The sequence below is a fragment of the Falco rusticolus genome, chromosome 1, assembly GCF_015220075.1.
Source record: "Falco rusticolus isolate bFalRus1 chromosome 1, bFalRus1.pri, whole genome shotgun sequence".
NCBI lineage: Eukaryota > Metazoa > Chordata > Aves > Falconiformes > Falconidae > Falco > Falco rusticolus.
Window position 1 is genome coordinate 24,932,838 of NC_051187.1, and position 26,802 is coordinate 24,959,639.

The 26,802-nt window shown below is 42.1% G+C and overlaps 1 protein-coding gene across 6 annotated transcripts in view; it reads left to right on the forward strand.

The window, feature by feature from the left end:
- AUTS2 (activator of transcription and developmental regulator AUTS2) overlaps window positions 1–26,802 on the forward strand; it is a 790,872-nt gene that overhangs the window by 545,659 nt on the left and 218,411 nt on the right. For all 6 annotated transcript variants that reach the window (XM_037375123.1, XM_037375122.1, XM_037375125.1 and 3 more), the window contains one exon: window positions 3,692–3,721. In XM_037375123.1, the coding sequence (XP_037231020.1) occupies window positions 3,692–3,721 (30 nt within the window). The remainder of the gene's footprint in view (window positions 1–3,691; window positions 3,722–26,802) is intronic.

The window sequence follows — 26,802 nt, forward strand, 5'->3', positions numbered from 1 at the left end:
TTAGCAGTAAGCCTGTAAAAGATGGAAACACCTTGTGCTTCAGCACCTCTGGGAAGAAAATGCATCCAAAAACGTAAATGAGCACATCAGAGCAAGGGCCACTGGGGAATGTGTGTGCAAATGCAATGCCCAGAGTGCCTGAACAGCAAAGTAGTCTCAGCCATTGGAAGAGCACACAGTTGCTTCCATTCAGTTTCCAGCCTGAGTAAAAAAACCTCTCATTTCTTCTGCAAGGCTTTTTGGGGTTACCCCTGCACAAAAATTGTCTGGTTCTTTCCGTGAACCAGAGCAAATCCACATATTTAATCCCGAGGGAAAACTGAGCTTAACATGGATGTGCAAAACATGCACATGCAGTGTGTATGCCCGCACACAAAGATACACGTATATACATACTGCACGTAAATATAACCCCAATGCAGTGCATAAAGCCCTTTTTCTCCTGTCTCGCCTTCTTTTCTTTCATATAGCTTGTCCATAAAATTCGACTATTGGAACAGGACGGCGCTGCTGGACGGTGGGTCTCCTTCCCCTCATGCCCCTCCAACAAAACCTCTTTATGAGTGAAATAGATGCCTTGTGTGCGCAGGACTCCTGGCATTTTACAAAGTGTATCTGGAGCCAGGCTAGGCAAACGTTAGGAGCTGTTTGCTGAGTGCATTTATTGCCTTTGCATAATTTATGAACTGGAGGGGTTTGACCATCATTCGTCTCTGCCAGAGGCTGGCACTGAGGGCTCTGGAGGATGGAGCTGTAAATTGGATGGTGCGCTCCTGCTGAGCTCACAGCAAAGTCCTCGGGTCAGTATGGGAATTTAATACCAGGAATGGAACTGTTTTCTCAGAGTGCCATGTGGGCCCCCGTGCAGCAGAGGCTTTTTTGGCAGCCACAGTGACTGGCCAAATCGCGAAGCTGTCAGTCACTGGGCATGTTGTGAAGGGAGCCTGAGCATTTTTAATCGGCTTGGCATCCGTGCTGCTTCCATAATGGACACCAGTAGGTCTCAGTCCTTCGCCATATGCTTAACTCTGGAGACAAGGTGCTTCTGGGTATAGCAGTAATTATTTGATGTGGAATTAAGCGGACCTTGAAATTAGAACTGGACTGTCGGAAAGCAGGAGGCTTAACACTTTGATGGAAATAACTTCCCACCGACATCGCTCTGTGCACTTTCTCTGCGCATGCACTCGGATGTGGGTAACTGTTTTGCTGGCAAATTCAGATGTTACTGCTGGCAAGTACTCTGCTCCCCAGGTACTTGCAATGCAGAAAACACAAACCCCTGAGCTCCAAGCTTATGAGTTGGGAAAAACTTAATCCACAGTGGAGGAGAGATTCCTTGAACCAGACAAAAAATGGTGGGGGAAGGAGAGGCTGCAGATCTGGGTCACAGGACACATGTGCATGTGCCCCAGTAGGGAGAGCGGATGGCACGGTAAAACCCTCTGAACCCTGCTGCTAAAAGGGAATCATTGCGCTTTTTACCCCCTTTCTTTCGCCTTTTGGATCCAGGTATTACAGGACTTGTATTGGGGTTTGTCTGGAGGGTAGACAAAGGACACAAACAAACGGAGCAATTGGTTCTGAGCTCCCTGTTTTGAAACGTATAAGATGTGTCATACATTATAGTACACCCTAACATATAGAGCACACAGCGCAGGGACCCCAGAACCACTGGGGCCTCCTGGCTGTAACCAAGCAGTGGAAGAAAGTGCTGTAGCCCAAAAGCTGAATTTTTCCAACTGTATAATAGATAGAGTAAATGGGAGATCTTTCTGACGTGCTGTGGTCTTCATGGATGAAAATGCGTGTGAGTGCGTGCTTTTTTGTAAACGTAGGGCTTTGCTTCACAAACGTACTCTAACTATGCTCACCCTCATACCAAAATCTCATATATGTAGTCATGCTGGAGTCAAAATGCATAGTTTTCACAGGGAAGGGTATGAATGCTTTACATAAATACCATACTGTTGTAGAAACGTGCGGTTTTCCTTTTGTCAATTAAGTACATGTTGTTCATGAACTTGATCGTTGTGTGAGGGTTTCAGACTTCAAGCTAAACCTGTCTCATATCTCTACGTTCCCTCTCATTTTTTTGTTACCGGAGTATTTAGGTGCAACTAGTGCTATATAAATCATTTCAGTTATTAAATGAATTTCACTTCCATTTCTATTTAGAATTATCTGAAAGCAGATTGTAATTTTGTCTAATCTTTGCGTCATTTTAAATTATTTGAGCATACCTAGAAATAGTTCTTAGCTTTAATTTGTTAGTATGTAGCTCGTTGGTGTGGGGCAGGCACCTTTTCACCCCGTGTACCAATGAAGACGAGGAAAAAGCCAGTGAAACAGAAAAGTTGTAATTAAAGAACACACAGAAGATGATTTGTAGAGATCAAATACATACATTTGTGGGTGTATTTGGCTGTCCGTTCACATCCCACTGTATAGTTGACCTTTGGAATTCATAAAGTATAACTAATTTCAAAACAATTTGGTTGTCTTATGAAAATACTCAAAGATGCATTAAACAGGATACAAATGCATAAAGGGCTTAACTGTCTGCTCTAACAACATAACACGATGCCAGTCATTGATTTAGGGAAGCCTGGTTCTCCTGCTCGGTGATCTAATGCTTTCCTTCGAAACATATTGAACGATAGAGACAATTCAGATCTCTAGGAAAAAAAAACAAAACCAAACCAACCACAAAGAGTTGTTTTCCTCGTCCTTCTGCTGTAGAGGTAGCCAAGTATGACCATTCCATAGTTACCCAGAATTAAGTGGGATGAATTAAATCTGTGTCAAGTGGCATGAATCAAAGCTGGGTGCACGTGAGTTGCATGGCCCTTACAGTCCTGCTTCCAGCAAGACTTTTTGAATTCTTGCAAATTTAACTGTGTTTTTGTTTTCTGATGCTTATCTGTACTCAAACTTGGTTCATCTAGTCCTGCTGTATTTCTGCATTAGTAAAAGTTATTAAAAAATCGAGCAATGGCACTTAATAAACATCAAGACCTTCTAGTGTTACCGTTCAACGTGGCAGGGTATTGTAAGTGTTTACTGTGATACCTGGGCTACTCTTGAATTACAGAGAACGTCAATGAGTCAGTTAATTTGGCATGTTCCTGATTCCACTGTGGTCTCTGGATTCTTTAGTTCAGCAGCAGTGAACAAAGACATAAGGTGAAGCCTCCAAGTAGCTCTTGGTAGGAGAATGGTCACCTTGCAACTGCTTTGCTTCTGGGACAGGCCAGCCTAAGCCGTTTCCCTGCCCTCCTGTTGGGGGAGTCTTTGCAGCCGAGAGATTGGCAGGCAGCATGAGAAATACTGTCCATCAAAAGAAAACAGAACAACCCTCCAATACTCTTTTTCTTCTTCCCTGATCCAGTTTTGGAATCTAAAAAATACACCATCAGCTCCTGTGCACGTGAATTAAACTAGCAGAGGGCGTTGCAAATGGGTCTTGTTGATGTCAGTGCAGTTTTTTTCATAATTTAAACATACAAATGTATCATCTTCAACAGGAGTGTGGGGGAAGATTCCCTCCCGTACAGTAATCGAACGTTTTCCTAAAGGTACCAGATTTGATGCCAGAGGGTTTAGAGTGTTCCAGCCATCTTGTTCACAGAAATCTTTTTGCTGTAGCAAGTTTCTCATACCTGTTCTTTTTTCTCTTTTTGTGTTTTAGTGTGACAGCGACAGTGATCAAGAAGAGAAGGTAAGAAAGGAGATCAGTATGGGACCAAAAATAATTAGTTGGATATTTTGGATTCACTTGTTTCTCTTATTCTGTTATTTATTCAAAGTTTCTTTTTGGATCGATCTAAAGCATCTCTATACAAAGAAAAGACTTTGTTTCCTTTAATTTGGTTTTGGAATAGACTTCCAAGGGGAAGAGTACTCTTAATTATTTTGGAGGCTACACAATTAATCTTCAAGCATATCAGTGCCATGGGTTTTGTGGGTTGTTTATGAACACCAGTCTTACTGCCAACCCTTTCTATGGCTACATTTTCCCTTGGGAAGTTCTAACAGCAACCAGACATGTTTGTAACCCTCACATTTGCACTTTGTAAGTTATTTTGCCACTGTTATTGCCTGTTTTGCTTCTCCATAGGCAAGGGTATTCAAACTCAAATTGAAGTATTATGATTGAGAGAGAGATATATATTTTTTTTCTTTTAGAAACAGAATTTGGAAACTGTACATTAAGTCAAGTGACACAACTTGCTGATAATTATCTCAATAAATTTGGCTTTCTAAGTGGAAAAAGGGAAGAATGTTGTGCTGAAAAAGTGTCAGGCACTGATCTCTAACGCTGTTTAGAAGACTAGTATTCACACTGATGCACATTTTTATGTCTTATTTTATGTTGTGAACAGACTAACATCCACCTTACTACTTTGGCAAAAATGAAACAATCATTGCAGAAAAAGTGGTCTAATTTCTTTATTTCCAGGTTGGATTTTGTGATTTTCATTTGTATGTTCAGCCTTAAGGGACGTTTTGATAACGTAATCACTTTTGCCTCCTCTTTCACTGGATAAATTGTGGGATGGAAGATGGGGGAGGGTAAAGTACTCTCAGAAAATATTGTTCCTGTAATAACATGGAATTGTTTAGAGTTCCATGAGTGGTTCTGTTAACTAGCTCCAAGTCAAGCCAAGAAGAAGAGAGATGGCCATGCTTGTATGTATGCAGCTTATACAACAGAAAAGAACAAGTATCTTGTAAAATCTACAAGGAAACAATGACTACAGAAATCACCTTTTATGAATTTAATCAGTTTTCTACAGAATTTGTGTAGCAGGAGGCAAAGGAAATTTTCAAACCATTCTGCATATGACCGCCAAAGCTTTGTCCTTCAGCTTTCCCAGTGATTTCCCAAGTAGAGATTTTTTTTTCTTCATGTTACTTAATAATTTGCTAACTATGTTAAGGAACCACTGTTTACTTTGAACTGCAGTGATTTCCCTTTCATAAGGGAACTAATCACTGGAGTTAATCAGTGTGACGACAGAAAGGGGAGGTTTTGTTGGGTTTTTGCACAGAATATTAACCTGCCCTTTTAGATATGAATTTTTAATGCATTACCATTACATTCCATCCTGTGAAGTGATTATTCATTTTCAGGATGTTCCTTACGCAGTGGAAGATGATAAACTGAATTTCAGCTCCTATGTTTATGGCACCCAGAACCAGAAGTGTAATTTCCTGCCACTGCTGCGTTTGCGGAGCTGAAGCTCTGCCAGCTTCGGAGTATTTTTCTCTCACAGCACCTCTATATAAGAAGGCAGAGAGGCAGTTTTTGGGGATGGTGGTGGTGTGCCAGTTCAGGGTAGTTTCCACAACACGATACACAAGAGACTCAAGATTGTACCTCCCACAGAATATCCCAGTACTTGTGCGGAAAGGATTTAACATCCAGATGTTTATTTCATCTCTGTGATCTCTATTATGTCTTCCCCTGTAATGAAATGAGATTAAGTGCAGAGCCAAATATCCCTAATAATTTAGTGCTTTTCAAATCTCAGACCCAGACCCAGCTTTGACTTTTGTAGCTCAGGCCCAATTCTAAAAGACGACAGCTAACCCTGGCATATTTATTCAGCCTGTGCTGGCAGCCTAGGCAAAGATCTAAAGGCCTTGTTCTGCTGTTAATTTGAATTCAGCATATGTAGCCTGTTATAAAATGCGAGACATCATCATTTGAGCAGGTCAAGCATATTCAGATGAAGACAAATGGTGCTTATTTGATTTTCTTAAAATCAGGAAATGAAAAAAGTGCTCTCTAGAGAAATCATGTTCTGCCTGACTTAGATGATAGACCAAGGCATGTACCCCAGATAAGAACAGGCGCTCGTCTTGCGGTTTTTATCTCTGAAGGACGGTCGGGACTGTCAGCTCGCTGACATGTGCATTATCCATGTCATTTTAAACAAAGTGACCTGTAGAAAAGTGCACTCTGCCGTGACATGATAATGGGCTGTTGGATGACAGGTAAAGTACACACTATAAAGGAGGCTGTGCGTTATTCCTTTGTTTAACTGACAAGTAGAAACTTCTTTTCTTCAGACAGGCAAGATCTTTTAGATCTCTCTCAATAGGACCCAGAAGATTTTTGAATTCCTGCTTTAAATAAAATAACATTTTTAGGACCAAAAATTCCTATGAGCAAAATGCACTGGGAGAAGTGAGGGTGCAAAACCTCTGTGTGATAGGTTGATCGTTTCATAAATAGTGCTCAGCATCCTCAATTTTCATTAATAACCATAGGAGCTGAGGGTACTCAGCAGGATTAGAAGTTTTAAGATCCTTGACCCAAATGTCTTATATCATGATGAGGGTATTAGCCTCCAACTGCGGAGCTGCTCTAGTAGTGAATTGTCAAATTGCGCTTGGTTGGTCCTAGGTCAATGTATTCTGAGGATTGTGGAGTTACTCTTCTCCTACCAGAAACATCTTTGCCCAAAATATTTCTGGGAAGAGGGAATCTACTTTTCTTTAGGCCTATATCTTGCAGATTTTGATATCCTAAAGTATACAGAATATATGGTACATTGTTGCAGGCGAATTCTTTACTTGCTGTTCAGAAAATGGAAACAATTTTGCTTCATTTAGGATTTTTGAGGGCAAACCCACACTGATCCTTCAGTGTGTCTGGGAAATAAAGAGATCCACAAGAGGCAGAAGTCATGCAAGACGGATACATATTTCTACTAGAATAAATAAGACCTGGAACTCAGAAAGGTAGACCACTGTCTTTGAATAAAAACCTGGCAGATTAGTGTGATGAAAGGTGTGTGACAGATAAAATTCGCTGGAAGAGGAGTCAGTCCAAGCATCACTAGATGGGCCACAGAGAGGAGGAGAGTGCAGGAAGGAGCAGGACCTGGGAAGCTGAAGAGCAGATGAATAGTGAGTGGTGACAGAGTAGGAAAAGTAATGTCTCCTATGCTGTTAGTATTATTTTTTTCCTCACTTGAATAGGTATCTGTCTGGCTGCGTAAATCGTTGTTGATATCTGATCTCTGTTAGGTGATGGCTGTGCCTCCAATCCATCTTCCCTAGCCTTTAATTGGGAGCCGACAGACAGAGTCACTTTCTGTCTATGTCTGCCCTCAAATGAGACATTTCTCCAGAGGTTTCTCTGGAAGAAGAAACAAGGATATTTAATTGAAAAATTATGTGGCCTCTGCTTAGCAGTACTGTAGCTAAGGCTGTGTCAGCATCTCAATTTTAAATGACATGTTTTGGGTGGATAATTTATCTATTTATATAGATTCACGCTCCTTCATTCCAATTTGGCACACAGTGCTGGTCTGGAGCATTCAGAGGAGGCATTTCACTCCCTTGTTTCTGGAAAACCTGAGGAGGTAGCAAGTTATGTCTGTGGAGGGAGAGTGTATTTGAAGAACTTGCATCAGAATGTGAAGCACTAATTCTTAGAGAGATGTCATTTTCCATCCTGGGATCCTTTCAGCAAATGCCACTGGGATTTCTTACTGAATCTGAAAAAAGTATGGATCCCAGGGGAACTCAGATTTTCTCCATTAAAAAGTCTGTCTCGCTCTCTGAACAGGTCTCCAGAGCCATTAATCTAAAATTAGGGCAAACTGCTGCACAGCTGACAAATTTAAGTGCAACTATATTGTCTTCTGATATCTAGATACCCTCTTTAAAATTATACCCCTGGTAATTAATACAATATTAAAAACATAAGTGCAAACACATAGTTGGTCCTCTGGACAAAAAAGGAAGTCCTGTTTTGAAAAGACACACAAACAGCTTTGCTAAAGAAGTCAGGTGCTAAAGATGAGGTAAGGGGTAAGGTCCGTTTTATTCACCATCTCTACCATTTCCTCTCCCCACTGTTCAGTTGGACTGATTTTAAAATTAAGGCTCAATCTGAGGCACTTTAGTGATTTTTCACTTCCTAGGACAACATTTCCTTGATCACGGCGGGCCTGCTTTGCAGTGTACACAGAGTTGTCCCTTACGCCTGATGCAAGAGAAGCAGCCTGCTTCTTGCTTGAAATCCTTTGGTAGGATGTACGACTTTAAAAAGTTACTGCAACTGATGGCTTAATTCTGGGTGTATCTTAGTAGTACCCAGTCAGTTCTCTCATGCTGAGGCTCTTGCATCCCGTTACAGTATGTTCTTGCAGGGCCCAGAAGGGTCTGGCTAGTTATGGTTGCAGCCCCAGTGCTGCCGAGGGTTCCTGCTGAACCGGGCTGGGCTTTGTGTGTGATGGACAGGGAGGAAGGAGGTCGGTCAAACCGGTGGCTAAATCGGCAAGGTGTTGGCATGTGGGGAGCGGGTTGGAATATCAACACCTACCCCAGCATGGGAGGGATTAGGATGGGTGTGTGTTGTGCGCTCTCAAGGTACCTAAGATGGTGGGACCATGGTGCTTGTTAGACTTCATTATTTTTCTCTTTGAAGAGAAAAGCCATTGAAAAGCACTATGAGAGCATCAGAATATATTTCTTGCATCAGAATGTTTTTAATGATAATGCTAATACATTTGATTGCATATAAAATAGCTACAAACCAAAAATCATGGCACAGAAAGTATCATAAATCACTCTGATCTGCTCAGATGACAGGAAGGGTTATCTGTGTGTACCTGCATACACACAAAAGCATTCACAACTGTGTCTGTTTCTGAAGTGCTTTGGGGCAATTATTTTGTGTATGGCCTTTGGAGAGAGATTTTGGAGTAGTATTTTGGCAAATGCATGTCACCCATGTTAGCCTGTAGACTGTATTTCAGTGTTTGGTAGTTAAATATCCACGCATACAAATGTTGATGGATTTGTGTGTGTGTGCATTTGTGTAGTTTGCTTTCCAACGTCCTTCTGACTGTGTTAAAAAAAAAAAAAAACCCTAAGTTTTAGCCCAGCTTTACAAACTAGGTAAAAAAAACTCAGGTAAAAAAAAAAAAATGCTTTAGGTAATTATGAATGCTTTGGTATATTTATTATAAGAGGAACATGGGATGGGCCTACTTAAAACCATGCCTTTCAGTATCACTGATTAAGTGCAAACTTGTTGGTCATGAACTTCAGAAGCCATTTCCTCCCTGCCCTCGAGATCAGAAGGGTCCTGCCTAGTTGTGTCTCTGCCGAATAAACAGAACATGGTTTCCAGCTGTGCTGGCCCACGTGCAGGGCTGCTCTGTTGTTCCTTTCCCTCCGAAACGTGTGCAGGGCGCAGCACGTCGTCCTTTCTTTGGAAACAGAACGGACCCAAAGAAACCCCACCATAAACTGTGCTAGAAAACGTAAGACCAAGATAAATCGCTGCTTTGCACAGGGCTGTGTTCTGTGTACTCTGTTGCTGGAAGTAAAAGCTCTATCGTACATGGATTAAATGGCAATGAAATTCCTTATGCCATCTTCCCTGTTACAGAGGACTATATTTATAGACGGGTGCAGTTCACTCTTATGTGGGCTGTTGCATTGGTTTGGGATTTTTTAGTAGGATGCTTGTAACAAAACTATATTGGGGATATTTTTTCCCTCACTCCTGGGAGGCATGAAGGAAGAAAGAGTTTGGGTGGCACTGGAAAGAAAAATGTCCACCTGGATGGTGCCCAGGCTGTACCAGGTAGATAGCTAGGAGGCAGGTACATTTTTATATGGCCACTACTGTAATACCTGTACTCTTTTTACTGTCTAAAAACTGACCCAGAGTTTCAGTTCAGTGTTTATGAACTGCTGGAATATAAATAATACATTATAATTTTCCTGCTCTGAAATATTTCGGTCACAGAGGGAACTCGCAGCATTTATTGAGCTATTGAAAGCAGGGCATATCGTCAGAGTTCATTTTCTCATCCCATTCTCTACACTCTTCAGCTCTGGGTGCAGGTGTGTGAAGGCTGGGGTGATTTCTAGAGGAAAACTTCACAATATAAAGTGTTTTATCTCGTCTAGTAAGACAGCCTGAGAAATCAGTGTGTGGCCTTAGGTGGTGTGAGATGTCCCCCAGTACTGCCAGCCAGGGAGCGGAGGGGCTGTAAGCCAGGGGAGACCACTGGGCAGGGACAGGGGTCCTGAGGTCCAGGGAGAGGGGACCGACTAGGGACTGACTGCAATATGGGGGTGGACTTTTATGTGGGAGCACCAGGAGGGGGTTGTGGTGGGAGCCTTCTCTCCCCAGGCCAGACTTCCCTGGGGTTTTGTGTGGCATGTTACGCCTGGTAGAAGAAGGCCGAGTAACTGCCCGGCTGCCCCAGCCCTCTCGCCCCAAGCAGCGGCATGCTGTGCTGCTGGAAGGGCGAAAGCATTACTTATAAGCATAAAAGGGAGCTGAATGCTTGAAAAAACTCCTTGGATGGTGAGTACCAATGTGTTTAGCAAACAGGACTCCATGGGGAAACAGTGGCTGAGAACCCAATGTTAAGCAATTACTTCAGGTCATGGGATACTGGTATCTTACTGTCTGGCATATATTTATTTTGGCTAAAGATAGGATAAGAGAAGTAGTTTCTCAGTATTATTCCTAGAACTGTTTCTGCAAAGCCAGGATGTTTCCCATCAGTGCGATTTATGCTGCATATTTGTACAGGTGTTGTCTTTTTAACTCCGGAAAATGCAGTACCTTAAACTTGCCCCGAGGGTGAAAGATCACCCAGACTTTATATGCTAGGTATGCTCAGGCAATCATGAAGTATTTCTTACTGTTTAAGGCCCATTAGGAGGAAAGATAAGGATCCTTTTTATTCATTTGATGTGCCACACAGAGGGTCCCTACAGCTAGAGTGGTAATAAAACCGGAGCCAAGCATGTTCGTTGTAAAAGATTATGTGTTTGCTACTAAGGCAAGGGAACATGTTGTTTACAGGCGTGGGTACGTGCTCCCCGGGCTGGCTGTGCCACGGCGCTTTCAGCCCGTGATTTGTCCTGTCCTTTATCATCTTTGTCACTCGGCAGCATGTTGTCATAGGTAACATATCACTCCTCGCTCCCCCTACCCTCTCCCCCTTCTTCCCCCGCCCGGCTCCCCTTTCCTTTTTTTTTTTGTACCCATTTCGTGTAGAAAATTTGTATTTACTTTGGGAGTGTAATTTGTTCCTCATGGATAATGTGACCCTTAGCGGAGCTGGATCATGGGTTAGTTGAAGTGATATTTTCCGCTAATGGTAGTCGTACATCATTGCTGTCAGCTCGGGTTAGGAGGCAAGCACATTACAGCTCCATTTTACCTCTGCAGGCATCTGGGATTATTTGCCATAACTGAGTATGACATGACCACACTACAGAGTGCATTAAAATTTTACTAGCTTCTCAGGCAAGTTCCTTGGCTCCAGCCTGCCTTCAGGCAGGCGTAATGATGGATACCTCTAAGGTCCTGACTTCCTGCACCAAGGATACTCAATGTCAATGGCCCAAACAGGTTTTGCTCTCCCCAGGGCTTTAGACCATCTTCTGGCAGTTGAGTAAACAATCAAGAATTGAAGCACAGGGAGGCTGGCACAGATGCCCTGAATGCTCCTCCTAGGGTACGCAGTGCACTGGAAGTTCGGACACTGTCACGTCAGTATCTTAAAACACTGCTCAGCCATCAGGTTTTAAAAAGTATCATTTGCAAGCTGTCTTGCGTGGATAAAAATAAAATCATTGTAAGAAAATCAAAATCGATAGCAAAAATATCCAAGATCATGGAATGATATTTATTAAATGTCTGCGTGTAGAAGAGGCATGTACCACGGTGCATAACCAATATGTAAGATGCAAATACACCAACTGTTGATGTTATATTTGTATGTTCGTGTTGCACTCTATGCATTATGCATATATATGGTATGAAGATTCGTATACACAACTGTAGCAGTACATATGTGTTCATTATTTTATTTTTTTATTATTTTTGTATAACCAATTACTCTTTTTGTGTGGGATCTTGGAATATCAGCTATAGCATATATACATGTGTATTATTTTGCAGTGTGTATTTTTATGTATACACATACGTGCTATGAAAATAATAGACATTATTTTAATTGAATGTATCAGGTTTTATAGATGTACATTATTTGCAACACTTCTAGTTATATATATTGACATTCAAAATTAGAGGTATAGATCTACAGAGAAATGTGTTTTTAGGAAACTTAAGGGAGAGGTTAAATTGAATATAGTAGTGGTTTTAAATGCTTCTTGAAAAAGCATAATATATACCCCAAGATAATTTTATTGCAGCCTCCTGGTGGTTTTATAAATATCCACAAACATGTATGCACTGCCCACAAGCTCTCCTCCCCACAGCAGCACTAGTATCTATAATACTTTCATGAAAAAGGTGCGTAATTATATAGAGTGTTTCTGTAAGGTAAGTAGGTGTTGTGTGTGTTTGAAATCCTAGAAATTGTTCTTTTCTGTCCTTGTTCTTATTTTCCATGAAATAGCAGGTGGAGGAAGAATGAAAAAAAGAAAGGGGGGTGGTTTGTTTAGCCTTTTTGTTTTATCTTTTGAAGTGTTTAATTGCATTTATATTCCTAGTGGAGTGAGAAAAGTGATAGGGCTTATCAGCTGGTGTGCTTCTCAGTGGAAGACTGTCTGGGTTCAAAGTATCCCTGAAAATGCCCAGCGTTCCCCATTAAATCATGCCATCCAAGGCACACTCTGCTTTTTCTGTTGTTTCATCTAGGACAGAGTTTTGGGTCACAATACTGATTTAGGCAACTTGATGTTTTGTTTTGGTATAATGCATTCCTGGCAATAAATCTTCCTATCTTTATTGCAAAACTTAGAGACAAACTTTACTAGGCCCAAGAGTTTTATCTGTGTAGAGATTGTAGGATTTCATTCTCTGCAGGGAAGGAGAGAGGAAGAAGAGATTAAAGATTAAAGCTGATGATGTGCTCAGTGCTATACAAGAGACAGTTTCAGACATCTCTAAGGATAACATGCAAATTCCTAAAGCCTTCCCAGCAGCTTAGATCACAGTAAGTCAGACGTTCCAAGTGATAGATAGTTTTGCTTGTTCACATTTTAGTGTTGCATCTTTCTCTTTATATGTAGCAAAACTTTTATCAAAGTAGTTCCATGAAGGTTGTTAGAGAACATCAGAACACCCGGCAGGATTTCCTTCTCAGGGTGCCACTGGTGCCAGAGTCGCTAAAATCGCACTGTGGTTTTCTGATCTCACACGTAACGCGAGTTATAATTTCAGGTCAGTGAAGAAATAAGCGTGTGTCTGCGTGTGCACACAGTGTACGTGCGCACGCATGCTCTCGCTGTCTCTGAAATCCAGCCTTTGGGAAAAAGTTATCCTGGGTGATGTGAATTTTAAACTTAATTTTGAGTGTTTCAACTGAGATGCTTTCCTAAGAAATCAACGAGGTATGCCTTTCGTTTTGCACAACTGCCTGTGAACCTACCACACAAAACTAAGATTAGATATTCTGAAACGAAATCTACGTACTGAAACATGCCGGCACATTTCTCATGGTCGATACACCTACATGTAGCTATTTGTTGATTAGCTCTATGCTTTATACACGTATTTGGGAGTAGGTATTAATGAACATGCACGTTTGGTATGTGTGTATGGAGACAGACGGAAATTCAATCTGTGGATCTTGGAGTTTGGCCATGTCCAAACATATCTAGATTATAAAAACTGTTTTCTTAAGGACTATATGTTGCTATATGTTATTCCAGTATAATACTCATGTACACTTTATGCGATTGAATAGCATCTGTTTTTCATAACAAATCAAATTTTATAATCATGTATGAGGCATGCTCCCCATTCCTGAATGTCTGTTCTCACATTTCCATGAAAAGAAAAAAGTCTTAGGCTTGAGAACTGAGAAGGTGAGACATTTCTTTGGAGATTTCTTTAGAAAGAGAAGAAAAAAAAAATACATATTGAAGTTATGGTAATTATTTCATGTTTTTAAAGAGTCTTGGAGGCCACAACACATGTAACCATCTCAGGTTTCTCACAAACATGTCCAAGGACAGGCTGAAAACAAGGAGACAGGAAATTAAATGCATGCACCAATGAATTGAGAATTCCAGCAAGTACCACTTCGATTTGCTGCATATTTCTCTCCATCTGGCTCAGCACTAATAAGGGTATTGTGGACTTGGAAGTGGTAAAATACAGCTACCGTGTATCTTGGATTCCAGAAATTCCCCGAGCAGGGTAGAAGTGAAAAGAATAACGTGTGTTTTGAATTAAGGTTGGGCCTACAGGTACCAGCAGAGTGAGACTCTTTCTGGAATTTCTGTTCATCCAGTGCAGGTTTTGCATTACCTCTTCCTCCCTGTTCCCCCCCGGCACGCACAGACCAAGTAATGCCCTCTGAGAGGCTCTGTGCCTGTGCGCTGCTATGTCACCCATGAATGAACCCCATGAATGGTGCATTTGTTGGAAGGATAAGCCACCAGACTGTCGTGCAAGACTTCTGGTTATCTACTTTGCATAGGGATGTTTTGAGAGTCAAGGGCTTGTAGTTTTTAGGGAAGTTGTGCAGACAATGAGTATGTTATAAACGCTTAACAGTGGGGGAGTACCGTACCTTAGCTGGTGTACTGGTGGGTAACTCCACATATGTGTTGTAAGCACCGCTGAAGGACACCACACAGGAAAATAGGAAAAGGTCAAAAACATGTTTAACTTTTAACTAGCTGGGTTCTCCCAGCCTCTCAATGTATGCACACCATGGGCTGGCTACTGGTCTCCACACTGAGAGCTACTGGTGGGAGCTGAGAAATGTGGAATAAATGGCTGAAGGTGAATGTGACGTGCTTTGCTTTGAGCATGAGAGCCAAATTGTGTGCGTTGTCTCTTGCAAGCCTTGCTCTGAACTCTGTCGAAAGCCTGGCTTCACTTCCAGGCATTACAAAGATGCCTGCTTTGTAATTTTCCTCTAGTAGGAAGCACTAAGATGACCTTTGTGTCTTTAAAAATTGCCTGGGCTTTCTAATTCATGCCAGTATCTCCTCTTAAAATGCACCACTGAATTTCTGGGCTTCGCAGGCCATCTCAACATCACATTTAAGCTGACTCTGGACAGTCAGACAACATTAAACAAGGTTGTTCATTCATAACAAAAGCATCCTAATTGAGTTACGTTATTACATTAACTGTGGCAATCAGATTGAACCAAATCACTAAGCGATAATGTCATTTTCCAGGGTATCATTTGTAGAAACCAGTTGTGCTGTAAGATGCAATAACTTACTTAATCCTGTAGAGTTTATGGTGACTTATGTGTCATATCAAATTCCTTACTTTCAGAGAAACTGAGCAGTTAATGTGTGGCTGTGAATGAGCTCTGAGTGATGAATTTACAGAGAAATGTTTAGCAGATCCTAGACAAACTGAGTAATGAGGAATAGTCTATAATAATCTCAGAAAGAGGGGCTGTTCTAGGAGCGGGTAAGACATGCAGTGTTTTCAAATTGTTAACTTCTGGCAAGACATTGGTGCTACTGTTTTAGGGAGTTGATAGATGGCCCCTTCATTGGCTCTGAGTCATCCATTGAGTACAAATTCTCAGCCAGAGTCTGGAAAGGAAGATAGAGAATTAATTTAGTGCTCTATGTGCCAAATGTTTACAAGTAACCTCATTTGGAAAACTTAGTTTCTGTCAGCATTTTCATGTGCCACCAGGACTTGAGTGGGGGAGGATTCTTGTTCATGCATTTACAGTTTTGTATCTTGTTTTGTTTTTGTGAAATCTTGGTGACTACAAGGAGGAGAAGAAAGGTGTCTGCTAGTTTAGAGCAGAGGAATAAGATTTGAGACGGGACAGGGTATGGTAGGCATGCATCCCTTTGATGAGTACAGTGGGGAGGGGAGCACTGAAAACCATTCTACCTCTGCAGTTAATGCACTTCTGTCTTCCATCCTGTGCCCTGCTTTGTTGGTGGCATGTGCAACTCATTGAAACTCTCAGTAACTCAGTTTCTTTCTCTTAGAGGTTTATATGACCTCAGTACAGCAGCACGTGGGCGCGCCGCCCTCCTTACCTTTGCAATGATCTTTGGTACACAATACCTTGCAGCTGCAGACACTGAGGGCGTCCATCACGGAGCAAAGGGTGTTATCGCGTCTCTGACTTGTGCCCTGTGAGGCCGTCCTGCTTTTGAGTTTACCCATTCACAGGAACCAAGAGGCTTGGCTAATTTTCTATAAAACACTTACAGTTCCTCCACTTCACAGAGCTGAAGAGGTAGGAAGCATTCCCATCACTGCCTGAATGGAGCCACTTCTTGTTGTGTTGCCAGGGTCGCTGCGATTGATGGTGTCAGTGCACCATGAGAAAGCACACGGGCTGCGGGCTGAGTAAGATCAGTTTTAGAGGCCATTGCAAGGATGTTAAGTCAAGGCTGTTGTGTTCTATATGATAGAAAACCATAACATCTTGTACTCCTAGGAAAATATAAACATGCTGAAGGGCTGATGTTCGTACTTGTCATGTGTCATCAAAAAATGCAGTGGAAGAGAGGCTCCATCAGACTTCAGTACAATCACTGCGGTGCTTTTGTTTCTCTTTCCTGGTCCAAGAATAACAGCAGCTCTGAACTTGCTTGTTACTTGGTCTTCGTTTGGGGTTCCATTTCAGTATAAACATAAGGTTCAAGACGGAAGACTTTCTGCAGCTGCAGCCTGAAAATCAAATGATGTTCTATTATTTTTGTATTGTTATCACTGTATAGCAGCCCTCAGAAACCCCTTCCACATGGGATTCTTATTGACCTGTGCACAGTGCAGACAGAGAAAGAGAAAACATCCTTGTCTCCCAAATCTTTTGATATAAATAAATGAGATTGTGTGAATTGGAGGGGAAATAAAATACAAAGAAATGAAATCAATCGTTCCTGTCAGTAGCAGATCTAGGAAACGCAGATTTCCCAGATCCCATGCCTCCCATTCAAAATTTTGTTTTGTTTTTCCTTAGTTTAGTGGCTGCTAATGGTGATTTATGCATTGCTTATGAACCAGGGGACCTTGGGGCAGCCTGTGGACACTGTGTGGAGCACCGCTGCCTGTGAGTGTCAATGGACAGATGGTGTAAGGCGCATGGTGTTCCCCAGGACATTTTGAAGACCAGTAGTGGACCATTGTTCCAAAGATTTTTAGGATCCTCTGCTGCCACTTGCTGTCATCCCCAGCAAGTATACTCTGAAGTTGAAGGTGAGGAATGCGCTGTAGGAACTGTCAGGTTTGGTGCTTAAAGAGTCTCTCGGGATTGCTAGGATGGCAGAATAGTGTCCCTTGTCCTGCACGTGAATGTGGCAGGTCTCCGTAAGATTAGGGCCATTTAGAACTTACTCCATTAAAATCCATAGCACTGTTTCTAGTTTCATCTGGTGTGAGGGATGCCTGACTCTGTGATTGTGGGGCACATCCTGGCCCAGGGCACAATTTCTGAGGGTCTTGGGGCATGAATATGAGAGGTGACCACTCTCACACTGTGCATTTCTGGGTTTTTAGATGGCGTGACAACTGTGATGCTTTTGAAGTTTCTTTTCTGTGCATGATTTATTTGTATGGTTACAAAATAGTTATTTAAATTAATGATTGTCTTTAAGTAGTTTACCGCTTGTTTTTGTTAATGGGAAACCTAACTAAAGAGCTTTCAGTTAGCTACTTTAGCAATTCATTACCAACTCCCTGCTACTTCCTGTGATAACATTAATCAGAATGAACTCACTGGCTACTAATGCAGATGCTGTATGTAATTCAGTATAAATTTTATTGTAATTTACCATTAATTAGTGTCCACTTATTCTAAAGTGCTAAATGACACCAAGCACCCTGATGTCAAAAATCAATTGGAAATAGGAGTGACTCCTATCTACAGATGCTGGGGAAAACGCTTAGAGCTGGTAAATAAGTTAGACTCTCTCTCAGAAATGGCAACAAAAGCTTAGGAAAATATTAGGACAAGAAGGACCGCTCGGCTGGTTTGACATCTGGGAGCTCCATCCATTTCAAGAAGGAATTTCAAGAGGGAAATACTGCTTCACGGTAGCTCAGAATGGCCCGCAGGGCTATAGGGGACACACTTCCAGCAGTGTTTCTTCATGTATTTCTTTACACTGAGGTGTTACACAGACTGGGTTCCTTTCTAGATTTCGGGTTGGTGATTGTGTGCCATTCAGGCTGTGCTGTGGGGTGGATTGCACCATTCTAGAAAAGCAGAAGAGTGATGCCTCAGGCTTCTGGTACAGGTAGAAAAAGCAGAGTGTGTTCCTTGGCTCATGTAAAGCAGGCTGAAGAGGCTTAACTGAGCAGGTGTTACACTTTTTCCCAGCAGAAACAAAGGACTCAAGTTGAAAATGCTCTTTGCTCTTTCTTGTGGTGAAATGACATGTTTTTCTGGAAGTTCTTTCTTACGCATAAGAATACTTCCTGTATATAAATTCATTAAGGTTTAGTCAAAACTTCCCGTAACCATATTGTTCAATATATATAACTGTTTACCACAGTATTTGCCATACCAGGTAAATAAATTTAAGAAAAATACATAGAATACATAGAAATTACATAGAGAATTCCATAAGGGAGCAAGAACCAAGTCACACTTTAGCGGTGTGTTAAGGGTGCTTTTTTTAAGAAACCACCAAATCCTAGAACCAAAGCACCCCCTGTATGACATCCATTTTATAATGAAGCTTTTCTGTTAAAAACATGAAGCTATAGGAAGCAGAGGGAATAACAAGCTAGAGCTGGAAGTGGACAAGAGTAAACGCATGGGTTCACATTGAAATGGTTTCTCCTGCCTCATATAATTTAACCTGCCCACACTGCTAAACTTCTATATTACACATTTCTGTCAGAATGTCAGGAGAAATGATAAGCCTTCTCGAAGCTGCAACCTCTATTACATACAGAGAGCATTCCAGACAGGGTTTTCTTGTACATTTTTTAAGACTTTTAGCTTGGTCTCTCAAGTATAAAGAATACCCTACCTCCTGACCCCAGCCTCTTGTTAGCTGATAGATGAAATCTTTTCTTAAGCTGAGTCCCTTGTCTGTTATGTTTTCAGAATTCAAGGTTTCTCTTTAACCTTCCTGGCTTACTGCCAAAAGCACCTGGCTTTGTTACCTGAAGAAATTGCTTTTTTATGAACAGGAAGTGGATCTCTGAAATGGCAAACAGGCTGATCTGCTTCCAGGTGAGGAAGATCAGTTTTATAGGTGTGATCTCAGTCTTTTGCCATTGCCAATAACTGCAAAAAGGATAGCAAAAAATACTGTGGTTCTTGGGGCTTTTTTGTTTGTCTGGTTTTTAATTTGGAAAGCTGGGATAGAGCATAAAAGCAAAATACAAGCTGTAGCCATTCCTGTGTTTTAAATCCCAAATGCCTATTGTTAACTACAAATCGTAGCCTACACATGCCCAGGAAAAATGCACATCAAAGTTAGTGGAGGCTTTGCTCCAATGTCATCTGAAGAATTTGAACGTAACATAAAACAAAGAAAGAGGACTCATTTCACAAGTACATCTCTGTTAAATTGTGTTCTGGAATACTTAAGCAGAGATTGCTGTATCAAAGGGATAGCACAGAAGGAATATTGTCTGTACCTCTAGATTGGAATCTGGCCATTGCAATAGCTTAACTGGTCAGGGAGGTTGTGGATCATCACTAATTTCGCTGTGTCACACCAGCTGGTTTTACCTTTGCCATCTAAGTGAAGTAAATCAATGAAATGAGGCTTCCCAGAGATTCTCATTTAAGAACTTCAGTGCTTACTCAGGACTTACCAGCAGAAAAAAGATTCCAGGCCACAGCTAATCAGACAAGTGATTTCATTTAACTGAAATATCAAGAGCTAGTTAGGAATAGATTCTTTTAGTAGGAGGCGTTCACGCTTATCTGTAGATACCGCTAAAGCCATTTTTTCTCTCTTAGATAATGGCCAACTACTGCAGTTTTCTAGATTTCAGTAAATGTGGTGAATAATTGGGGGGTGTTGGCAATAATTAAATTTGGTACCAGCTGAGAACCAGTTTTAGTGATGGATACTTTATTTCACCTTCATGCAGAAATGGATGTGTAATAAAACTACTAAGCACATTTTCACAAGTACAGAAATACCAATTCACATTTGTAAGGGATCTGAAAGAAAAAAATGCCCTAATAATATGCTAAGGAATAAACCATCATGAGTTTATTTAACTGATTGCTGCCTACAGGACTTGGCTAAATGTATAAGGAGATGAAGAACAATGGGACAGTGAAGCAGGAAAAACAGAATTCAAGAGAAAGCACGTTTTGAAGAGCTCTTTAATGAACTAAAAAGACTCGTATTCTAGTGTGTGTGTGATTTCCCCCCACCCCTGCCTTTGAACAACAGAAATACTCACAAAAGCCTAATGAAGGGTTCCCATGTAAAGTACTCTGTTCCCCACTGCAGAGTGCCTTTACTTATAAAATCCACAGTAAGTACCATCACATTTCCTCCTTCCTTTTGCTAATATTGACCTTGTAAGGGGCTAGATTTTCAGTTGTTATAAATCAGTCTAACACTGATTACTTCTAAGCTTTCTTGATTTGCATCAGCTAAGGCTCTAGCCTGAGTGCTATCCTCTGAGCATGAAATGAGGCCAGAAGTTAGTACTAAATGAAACTGACCCTTTCCTTTAATTTGCGGTTGGTAGAAGAGCTCCTGAAACATGAATTGCCAGGGCTGTATCATTTGTGTCCCTCAGGCAATCATAGTTCAGGTCATACTGCCTGACTTCGTGGCTAAAACCCAATTGAAAACCTGGGCATGTTTGTTCTCGCCCCATTTTTATATCTGGGATGAAAAATTATCTCGGTGCCCTTGCTTAGGTGTCATGACAGTTAACAGGAAAGGGTCTGCGATGGGCAGAAGTACAAACCTGCAATCCATCTCATGAATTGCACTTTTCCCCGATGGACTGCATCTGTCCCAGTCTTGCTCCTAACAAATCCGGTATCTTACCTCATCTTGCAAATTTAAACGTGAGTCACTTGTCTAAAAGTCAGCGGAAGGAAGGTGATGGGAACGTAGCCGCTGTGGACTGCCGTAAAAAGGATAATGCTATGGCAAATTGATGTGCAGGCGTTTTTGTGTGTTATCTTTTAATATTCGGTAGCTAGCCAGATCTCATCTGATGTTCTCTAAGGTGGGGATCTTTTGTTAGTTTCTTACTTTAGGTGAAGTATTTCTTGAGAGTCCTGAAATACTTAATGCTGAGATATCTTTGTGGCTTTTCAGATCAGTGCTCTGATTGTAAAGACGTGAAGGGAAAAAATGGTTGGGAGGATTTGTCACCTGGTTTCATTTGAACAATTGCTTTTCCCCCTTGGTCAGATATAGGACATAACAGGAATCACCTAAATGTAGACAGATTGCAGTAACACACGTGACAGTTCTTTATTGGTTTCCATTACCTATGCTGCTCATTTCCCAAGAGGAAAGGGCAGCTAATACTGTATATTTTTTAACATAAACCAAAGGGAAGGATAAGTGAGTGCATATGAAACGATGTCTCTTTATTCTCCATATGCACTGAATTGAATTGCAATTTCCTCCCTTCATTTTCTCTCGGCTCTCTGTATGTCAGAGACAGCCAGGTATGTTTGTAGTCCTTCACTAGCGTATGATCACTGGAAGCCTACAGGTAATGAGTGGACACACGGTGTGCAGTGACAGGGGTTTCAGGCACAGCTCTGCTAATGAATTGACGATGCTACATAAAGGCTTGGGGCAGCCAGCCCTCCTCTGGGGAGGGGAACCTTTGCACGCTCCCATTTTAGCTTACTGCAAACCCTTCCTGTCTCCGTTTTAAGTATTTCACACCTTTATTTAGATGTTTTGTTAGCTCTTCTCGTTGTATTCATGGATATATTCCACATCCGCATACCTGAGCAGTTCCCGGTTGGTGCTGGGGGTATTCCCTGCGGCGTGTGGCACTGTCCTTTCCCTGTGCCGAGACTGAATGCGACCTTCTCCCTTCTGCAGGAGTACACATTATTATCAGATAGGGATAACAGAGCATTTTGGAAAAGTTTTCAAATGTTCAAGAAAGTAGACAAGGTCCCAGTGAAGAAGTAGGCCAACTGTCTTCTGTAGTCTGGGAAAAATCTTTCCCCATCCCCTTTTCTCCTTTCCTTTTTCTCCTTTTCACCCTCTCCCCCCACCCTGTGCCCCCACACACCCCCAGTGGATTTTCTAGCTGTTTCTTTAAATAAAAAATTAATAATGGAAAAAGCTTGTAGCTGGTCCCTGGGGTAGAATAGTGGCTAAGGATGTAAAAGAATGATTTGAACAAACAGTCTCAGGAGGATAAATGAAGTGCTAGAAGTATGACTTCTGGAAGTAAAGGAAAAATGTATATAACTGAAAATATTTGCCTAGTTAAGCAATTTCTGTAATAAAACTTAAGCCATGGTGTTAGCAGCTTGGAATAGATTTTCAAACACAGCTAGCCAATCTAGGAGACAGTATTTATTTTTCTAAATAGACTTAGGATGTGTAGATGTCCAAATCACAAAAACTCCTAAGAGAAGATCTGTAGATGGCATTTGAATGCCTGGATACGTAAATAGGCTCCTGATGGGATTTTCAGAAGGACATAAGCAAATCAAGAAGCTGACTTGTTTTGATTTTAGTAGCATTTGCATACCTAACTTGTTTTTTATGCCGCCTCCTTTCTGCGGGCATTTACCTGCTCTAGCACAGTGCAGTTTGAAAATGATACTTGGAAACCTAAGTCACTTTGCTTGTAGAAAATGTACCCCTGAGTTCCTAATAGCCATGCTGACAACATGTGAACTGGAGAGCATGCTTCCATTTCTCTGATACGGGTCATGCATAGCTGCTTGAAATCCTGGCCAAAAACGAGCCCGTTCTGCCAGGCCTGTCTGCCAGCCTGCCGGTCCCTGTTCCAGGCTCTGAAAAGCAATCCATAAAGCTCAACCAGTGAATGCTGGGCTGGCTTACATGCAACAAGCATTAAATAAGGAACTGCTTGGGTTTTCCTAGGCTACCACATGCTCCTATTCATAATGCATTGCTGTAGAAAACGTCTAATTTAAATATAAAAAATGAGAATGGGAGATATTCTGATGGCTCTCGCTGCTGTATTGTACTCTGCGTTGTTATGCTGGCTGGATGGATTCTGCCTGCTCTTTATTCGAATGACCTTGCTGTCATGTTCTGGGGACCTTATCAAAGACCTTTGCCAAACTGCAATAAACCACAACCACACTCCAAACCCTGATGACTGATAATCTTGGAAGCGGCAGTTAATTGGTGAGAACAACCCGCCTCAAGCCTGGAGGCAGGAGCTGGGCTCCTTCCCCAGCCCTTCTCTGCAGCACCTTGCCAGCAAACCCTGGGCACGTAGGGAGTGAGCTCCCCTCCTCTTCACTGCCCCCACCCTCTGCCTTCCTTTGTTCCTCTGTTTGTTAAGTAATTAATCTCATTCTGCTGAGATGAATTTTTTCTATTAAAAGGGAAAAAAAAACCACCTTCAGTCAAAACAACATTTGGGGGAGAGGAGGAGGGAGGGGGAGAGGAGTCCTCCTCACAGTTTGTTAATTGGTTCTTTCACCTGACAGTAGTTTGTGTCAATTAACTTGATACTCAGTGAAAGTGAAATTAATCCACCTGGGTCAAAAGCAGCTATTAATTTTTAATCAAAACAAAATGCTCACTCGACAGATTTGTAGCTCCACTTAGAATAAACAAGATACGCATGAGGTGGAATGTGCCACCAGGCTCCGCTCCATGGAGATGCTCCTGGGGATAATTTCTTTCTCTCCTGCAAAGGGCAGAGGTGAGGCAAGTCAGCTGCTAATGACATTCTTCTTCCAAAGAGGCGGTTTCCCTGGTGTATGTGTACCCTTTCCCCACTGTATTCCACCCCTGGAAATCCAAGCCTTTCCCCCAGTTGATGTGGGTACCCTCCGCTGCAGGACTTGGGTGCAGCAGCTTCCCTGTGGCTGTACACGGCCACGCACCGGGCTTGCTCGTCCCCTGCCCCGGGAGGTGCAGGCATCGCTCCTCCCGCTGCCTTCTGCGACACGCTCACACACAGCCCTTCCCTGCCCATGGCACACCATGGCACAGCTGGGTACAGCTGTGCTGAACTTCACAGAGCATCTCCCTGAGAGCCTCTGCTCAACATGGGGAAGGTGACTCTCATTAGTAGGTGATCAGCCCTCTTTCTGCTTCTTCCATGAAAGGGGCAGGGAGCAGAAAGCTGTCCCAGCATTTCTACCATCCTGTGCACTAAAAGAACAAGGGCAAAAATCTCATAGAAACTTTTTACAAAAAACCATGATGCTCCAGGTGGCTGGCTAGCCATCATATTCGGTTAGATTTAAAAAGTAGTCAGGAGCACAATGTTTGGATTTAAGCTTGCTTTACAGATGAGGTGCATTGGGATTAAGTGCTATTAGTGACGAACTATGTCAGACCTAGCATTTAGGAGTTCTCCGTTTATGCCAGTAGGCTGAGGGAAGTCTAAATCAAATAAGCTTGAGGTATGTATGGAAAAGACTACTTCAGAGTCACTGAAGGTGGTTTAAAATTCCTTTTTACTCTCCTTCTTTGTCTCTTTCAGTCTCTTCCTGCTGAAAGTTGCTTTCTCTTTTAGATTCTAAGGGAATAAAGCAGGAAAAAACCCCACTTTGGTACACACTGAGCATGTAACAGCATCTCTTGGACTGTGGCCCCAGGAGCCCCCGTAGTGCTCTGAAGAAGAAGAAGTCCTGTGCGTCAGGCAGAAGGCAGTGCAGCGAGCCCAGCCTGGGGACGGAGGTCCAAGGGGGACTCCGGAGTGAAGCAGCGGGAGTCGTGCTGACACCATATTCCATGGGTGTCACCGCTTCCAGCAGAGAGGAAGCAGCCTCTGGTCTATACCCGAGGTGTTCAAGTACAGGTGCTAAGGCCCAAACTTTTTAAATAAAAAAATCTCTTGACATCTGATTTTGTAGGAATGCTCTGCTATGATTGCCATTGGGTAGAGATGTCCACATCTTGCAGGTGCAAGCGGACGGGTGAATTGCAGTAGGACACTGTGGGACAGTCAGGTCACCTGCCGGTTGCGTTTGGAGAAGCTGATCATTGTTCTCTAGCCAGCAGGGTACACCCCATCTCTTCTGCAGACAACAGATCGAAGATTAATAGTAAACTGGGAATAACTGTTCCTCAGAGGGTCCAGGACAAAATTCCCGTAAGAACTCTGCAGCTGGTCTACTATGGCAGGAGCTGGGTGTCTATGATTTTTCTCTCCTCTGAAGCACTGCATCTCAGCGCCGTGGTGCGTGCCATGTAGCGTACCCAGCTCACGGTGGGACTTGACCTTGTCCAGTGGAGGAATTGGCAGTGCTTGGCACGTGTGCTGCCATTGCAATTAGCAAGCACTGGGAGACTTAAATGAGGAGCTGTAAGTCATACTGCACTCTGCAATGTCTTACTCCTATTGTAAAGCGGCTCACTGAGACACCCACTCTCACAGCTCTTCTCCCTTTCTCATTACTTTGTAGACAATAAAAGCAAAATATTACCTGTTGGTTGTCAAGGTATCAAGCCTTAGAGGGGATTTTTTTCCCTCTTACTCTTTTTTTTTTTTCCCCAAGTAGTATCATATCTTGGGATTTTTAGACACTAATTGGATTTTTTTTTTAATACCGCAAATATTATTTTGTGAGGTGAATATGTCTGCATATCTGAGTGCTGTGGGCAATTTATATCTGTGCAACTTACTACCTGCCCTTGCACTGATTCGGCCAAACGGATCAGAACAGCACATCTATCTGAAGTACTGTATTAATCAATAGTATATAGCACTCCTTGGTGCAGTGGTAGTGTGATCTAATATGTGACACTGCTGTTTCATGTGTAATTAAAGTAAATCACAACCTGTTTGCTAGGGTTAATATATATTTTTATCAAATATGCTCGAAGACTAAAATGGTTGCTCTTCTTGTCTTACAGCTATGTCTGGTCCACTTAGCTGCCAGGATTGCCTAGAGAACATGTAACCTGGATTATTGTTAGGATTTTAACAGGGAATAATCTATTCTTCAGCGACAGGGAAAGGCAAGTGAGTGGAAAAGGAGTGACATTCTCCTCCAACGGGCAATGCCTCGTATGCAGAGGATATTATTAGGCGACAGCGAGACAAGGATATATTCAGACCATGGAAGGGCTGTGTCTGTTATACATTAGAAGTAATAGTAGTAGAACTAATAATAATAACATTTTTACACAGGCAGACCCATTAGCTGGAACTTGCTGCTACCCTTGATGTTCTTGTTGTTGAAGGTGCTGCAAAACCTATAGTGAGCATAAAACACCTGGCCCTAATTAACTCCTAATTCAATAGAGGAGGTTTTCAGCAGCAAAGAAACCATAAGGCTCAAGCTGGGATACCCCATGTGTGCTTCAGCCAAAGGGAGACTGCCAAGTGGTAGGTTGTCGGCACACTTCAGGAGCATCCCCGAATCCACTGCTCTTCCCTGTGCTTTCCGGGCTAGATCTGCCTCGCCAGCCCTGTGAGAGGACAGTCTCAGCAGGTAAGTTTGTGTGGCACATAAAGTAGAGAAACTCAGAGGGTGTGACACACCTGTGTGTTACTGTACTTCAGCCCTTTGTTGTTATCACCTGTTTTTTGTCTTTTTATTTTTAATTTTTAATCATTTCTGGAGCAAAGTATGAGGTTGGTAAACAGTATGATACTCTGACAAGCGGAAGCTTACATTTCTGGTTATTTATTTGCATATCTTGTAAAGAGGTAATCCTTTTTCCCCTTTCAGGGTGATGTGATTTAGTTGCAGAGAG